A 6,145-nucleotide genomic window follows, 5' to 3' on the forward strand; every position below is an offset into this window, starting at 1 on the left:
GTCCTAACAGTAGACCGAGATGCTTTCCAAGGAATAGAAAACGTCTGACATAGTTTAATATAATAGCAAAGCACTTTGCATATCATAAATGAGTTTGAAACATCGGTATACGTCACCAAAGTACCTCATTCTTTTCATGTGTCACATTTTTCATTTTAAGGTAGAGAAGTCAGCCATATATTTTTCCCAGAATGCATTTTGTTTGACGATCATTTCTACTGCAGACAAAGAAGAAATGAAATTTATTTTAATTCTTTTAAAAAATACAATTTACGTCAATTTGTCTCCATATTTAATCGGCTCCGTTCATATCTATAACTACATGTTTTTGTCAAATATTATTGTGGTAAATGAGGTAAATCTTTTTTTGAGATATCCTGTCCACCAGGTACTTTAAAAAACTCTGGAGACACATACACTGTATAATAGAACCCCGTCGTGATAACATGAAAAATATTACAGAAGTACATGTAGTTAGATATTTTAAAATGGATTTTGAGTCTTGACACAGTAGCTAGCGAAGATCAGAAAATTAAAGGGATGGGAGTTGATTTTGTTATTAACTATTTAGCTTTTCTTAAAAACATCAATACTGTGTGAACTTGTTAAATGGTTTGATTTAATTACCTCCCTTGATCTGCTGGTATGGATTATCTCCCTTATATCGGTTGTTGACGTATGTTGCTACATGTACATGTAAAACAAATTGGGCAAACATATAAAATCATGATTATTATATTGGAATCTGCAAGTGAAGAAAGGGATTGCAGTATTATACAAACTCTGATAAACCGAAAGAAATTCAACAGAAATTTTAATATTTATTGAGGGTTGATTCTTAGTTTTCAGAGATAATTTTTGTTGATTGTTTTCCAATACTCATTGTATTTGCATTATAACTTTAGTATGTAAATGATGGAAAGAAATAAAAATATTGCTTAAACTTAACAAATTTTACTTTCTATATGAGGCACTGAATCATATTTTTGTTTGTGAAAGTCAAATAAAACAGAAATAATTATATTTCGTTTTGTCTTTATTTGCGTTTTAAAACAAGCAAAACTGCCTCCATGACATTGCGAAGCTTTAATCGGAACACCTCAGGTATTTTTTCTGAGCTTGCCGGAAAGACACGAGGTGATCCGACTGTGCGAAGCATATTATTTATGACGTCATCAATGTGTGTGTATCCACTCTTTGAAAATTTTCTAATGGTAGACTTTAGTTTCCATAGGGTAATTTTTCTCTGATGAAGGAGACTATCTGAAGTGTAATTAGTCCATACTCTAAACGTACTATATTTGACGTACTAAAATTTTAGCGCATATCCGGATTTAAAAAAATATAAAGCGCATTTATGAAAATTGTAAAAATTGCAATAAACGCAAATAGCATCATGTTTCCGTCGCGAAAAGAGATAAAATATGATTACCTCTAAAATATGCCCTTAACAGTATCTCAAACTGATATATTTTTTTTCAAGAAATACAAAGGCGGCATAGAAAAACATTCATAAGACCTTGATCACAGTTTTATTTTCATTCCATGGACGCCAACAATTGAGAAAGACATATAAGCAGACGAGCCTAAAATACTAATTTAGGCATCAAAAAGCAAGTACGACTTGATAAGTTTTGGAAGGGGTAGTTCCTGCACTTTTTCCGGTAAGTGGCTTGGAAAGCGATCTCTTATAAACAGACGAACTAAATGTTTCAGTTCTCTTGGTGTCCCCGCCATTTTCTTCAGAAGTTTTTTGTCCGAGGCCAGTAAAAGATCCGCACTGTTTATGTCAGGCAAATCATACGCAGATGCGGCCTCAATCAAAAACATAAAGATGTTCTTTTCGGTCTCGACATTCATCGCATAGTTGAGAATTCCGAATGGATCTTTTAGTCTGAACACTGTCATATCACCTTGAAAAGTTACTCTAGCGCCATGTCGAATCAACAAGTGAATGACGTCATAGTCTATATCATATTTGTTGTTTTTTATGTACTCTGTCAGGGGAGATAAGCAAGGGTCCGTATAGCTCACAAATGGAGAATGGGCATTTGCATTTCCTCCATATTTTAGCAATACCTCGATGATGGACTTTCGTTCCTTCAAGCCGGGAGTTGCGCAAGATAACATCAAAGGCGTACCATGGTCGTCAGATTTGACGTCAACTTCCGCCCCCCATTCCAACAACAACTCGCATACCTCCTTCCGGTCAGATATCACCGCCATGTGCAATGGTGCATATTTGAAATCTTCTATTTTTGACAGACTAGCGCCTCGTTCAAGTAGAGATTTAATCACAGTAGTGTTCCCACCTTGGACTGCATAATAGATGGGAGTCTTGTGATCAAACCGAGCCGGACTAGCGATGTGGATATCCGCTCCGTACGTCAGGAGTAGAGCCGTAGCTTCGTATTTCCCCTCAGTACATGCTTTCATGAGGGGAGTTAATCCAACTCGACTGAATGCATTCGGATCTCCTCCATATTTTAATAAAAGCTCGAGGCATTCCAAATTGTCCAAAGACACTAAATTCACTTCATAACCCATGAAATATTTGTTGTTTGGTTTCGCGCCTTTTTCGAGCATCAGACGAACACATTCCACGTGACTACTTTCAATAGCCATGTTGAGTGGCTCGAGAGTAAAATAGCCAAGATTTTTTGAAGAATCATCAACGGGACTTTCTTCATCAGAATCACAGAAATTGAGAACTGCTCCATTATCAATGAGGACTCTTAGTGTATTTACAAATCCCCTTCTGGCACAGAGATGCAGCGGCGTATACCCGATATCATCCGTCACGTTAACCACTGCGCCCTTTTTTATCAGCAGTTCTACGCATTCCACATAGTCAACAAAAGCGGCATAGTGAAGTGGACGTAGCCCCTTTTTCACTTTGCCATTCACGTTCGCCCCGCAGCGAAGAATGACTTTGATGTCCTTCAGGGAAGATTTGTAAGTTATAGCGTCCGCTAGGAGACGCTGTAGTGATTCAACTGTCCATTCTGTTTTTCTTTTTTCGCCGCCATCTTCATCATCATCGCTTTCCTCTTCTTCTTTTTCATTAGTTCCCTACAAAAGACAAATAATCAATTATTTGTTGTACACGATTGATATAAAGATTCGTTTATGAAATCAAGGCTGTGACGTAAATGTGTTTTCTTGTAAATGTGATGTTTACATTGGAGGATGCTGATTATGTTCTTAAAATGTGTATCCAATCCTGGTGTCAATGGTTGTAAGCAATTTTAGACCGTCAGCATATGAAAGATTTTTCATTCCAATTTGGAATTTTCCCTTATTGGCAAACGATCTCCGATAATTTTCCCGTCATTATTATGAAAAGTAACATTTTAATCTGAATAAGAAACATCGGACAAATGACGAATTAAGACATTTAACGTGTGCCCTTCCTTGCCTCGAACTCACGACACCTATAATCGTCTTGCCAAGAAATACATGTACATGTATGTAATACTTATATAAACCACCATGGCAAAAATTTGAAAAGAAGTTTTCAATATCGTAGTTTTGAACAGTCAGCGGCCCGCGACATGGTTGTTTACCGTTACGGAGTAATCTTGTAATCGTGGGCTTATGCAAGTCTACATCTGCATACTACTTCCGGTGGTACACAACAGTGTATGCTGACAAGAAAGCTACGTTTACATGAGGACTCCCTGTGTAGCAGTTACACACCATCACTTATTTATATATATACATAGACACACATATGTATTACATTATTTGTGTATGGACTCATATTTACCGTGTTTACTCTACGAATAACCCTACCCCATTTCTAATTTGCAAATTGATATAAAGTCAGACACACATGTGGGGACGGGAGTGAAAAAGCCCGAGACACTCTCGGAGAAAAAAGAGACAGATTGAGAGACTTAGAGAAGAAAACAAAGGAAAAATAAGGGGACAGGAAGGAAAGAAAAGCTTTATTTTAAGTAGGGTTTGTGCGTTGAATTAAAAAATCCTAAAACGTCGATTCCCTTTTCGTTCGCTATGCGCATTTTATCACATTGACCTCTAGCCCGAGTTTGATATGGTGTCAGGGCCTGAGGAAACTCGGGATAATTGACCTCTTCTACCATGTAATAAAGCTATGTATAAAGCATCGTAAGACCTCATACATTAATTGTAAATTGTTAAACATATCGCAATAACCACATGACGTCACATGATTATCTCCGTAGAGAAGAACTAATTAACGTCCGTTAGCTATAAGACGAGTTTTAACTTAACATAATCTAACACTTGTGGCTAAGTCATTTGGAATCAGTTGAATTAGCTGGTATATACAATTGTGTAATGGACAATTTGGTTTGCATTTGCAGGAAGTTTAATTCAGATCTAGTCAATTTCAACATATCGGCATAATTTATACTGTATATACATGCACATACGTAGGAACTTTAGCAAGTCTAGGACGGAACGATACCACGGCGTAGATTGTGTACATTCTTGGGACATCATCATAAACAGAACATGCACGAAGGCAAATGTTGGCATTATTTATATGTATATTTACATGTTCATAGAGAGGATAAACTTATATTTTAAAGAGTCTGTATACACAGGCAAGGAACACTCATATTTACCTCAGAAGTACCCATATCCGCCAGACTAGCCATTGAACTGTCTATCCTGAGGAACACAACCTGTGCACGCGCCTACAAAGTGGGCTAAAGGGGTTGGGAATTCTTCATTTTTTTTTAATTCTTACTGATAATAAAAATGATTTTGCTTTGTTAAAGATGGCTATTTCGAATACACGAAGATTTTATACTTTTATTTAGATTCATTACTTAATTTCATATAGGATTTCCTTTTTATCTAAAAACAGGGCATATAAAATGCCCTGATGGCGCCTCCGGTGTCAATTTCAGCAGCAGCATGTGCTCGCGTGCTCATATATATGTACACAAATAAAGCTGCAATGTACATGTAGACTTGCTAGAGTTTCCGGAGATGCGGTTCAATCGGAACACCTCGCATTCGTCCGGGCAGAAAATGACGAGGAGTACCGATTTGATGCGGTTATGATAAAATATCAAATTTAATTAATTACCAAGGTTTAAATGTCCTCTTTTACGTTTCATATATATTTTAGTGCGTGTATTTGAATTTTATGAGGAATATATTGATCGATTAATCAATTAAGAACTGCTTTACTTAGAGTACACACGATCGGAAAACGTCGGAACATTCCGTTAACGAAGAATAAATCCGAATTATTTTACGGAAATTGCCGACAGCTTTACCGATTGCAACAAAATAGGTTGGTATTTATAGTAGACAATTAAATATGTCCATCTCATAACATGACTTGTTATAATTGCCATGCGACATGCCGTGGACAAACAACAACAACACAAACAACAACGACGATGACCGACGACGATGACCGACGACGACGACGACGACGACAATAACATATATATTATTAATGGGTTTCTTTGCCGAACTTAAATTCTTACTAGTAAGACCTACATATTTTGAAACATACAATGCACCGGTGACTCGTTGTACTACTCTTTCTGATGTCAGAAATACTGGCGAGTGTCCCAAATTTTATGAATGGGCATATCGGAAGGAGATTCACAGGAAGGCGAACCGGACACAACAGTCATTGTACGTACACAATGAGAACATACGATTTAAGTGTTTACCTAGTAAGTTAAAATGTGTATACTTGTAATTACTCAGCACAAAGTTGTTTGTGGGTTTTAAATTGACAGGGACGATTTGAAAGAGAAAGTATTTACTGTCTTGAACGTAGACCACCGGCTGATCCCCTTGAACTTAACGTAACCACATAATTTGTACAGGTGCCTGTCAAAATTTACTTCCCATGGGTTCATTACTACATTGCACTTGGATATGTAATAAAGGCGTAAGCTCAATAATAATAAAAAGGTTAATATTACAAAATTATCAACCTCCACCTGAGCTAATGAGAAATGAGGAAAATCGGATCATATCTAATATATCAAGATGTTAACCTCCACGCCATCACGCTGGGAATTGGGGAAAGTCGGGCCATATTTAATATATTATAACGATTACTTCTTAGAGGTCCGCGGTGAATTTTCTCTGTCATAACATCATTCACAAAGGATGAGATAAGGAT

General features: G+C 36.9%; 1 protein-coding gene across 1 annotated transcript; it reads right to left on the bottom strand.

Annotated features, from left to right (window-relative positions):
• Positions 1-1,023: 1,023 nt before the first annotated feature.
• Positions 1,024-4,712, bottom strand: LOC117329803 (ankyrin-1-like). The gene is made up of 2 exons (XM_033887954.1): positions 4,614-4,712; positions 1,024-3,072 (listed from the first exon to the last, which is right to left on the bottom strand). The coding sequence occupies exons 1-2, from the start codon at positions 4,644-4,646 to the stop codon at positions 1,600-1,602; spliced, it is 1,506 nt and encodes a 501-aa protein (XP_033743845.1). The 5' UTR covers positions 4,647-4,712; the 3' UTR covers positions 1,024-1,599.
• Positions 4,713-6,145: the final 1,433 nt, after the last annotated feature.

This window comes from Pecten maximus, chromosome 6, assembly GCF_902652985.1.
Source record: "Pecten maximus chromosome 6, xPecMax1.1, whole genome shotgun sequence".
In the NCBI taxonomy this organism is placed as follows: Eukaryota; Metazoa; Mollusca; class Bivalvia; order Pectinida; family Pectinidae; genus Pecten; species Pecten maximus.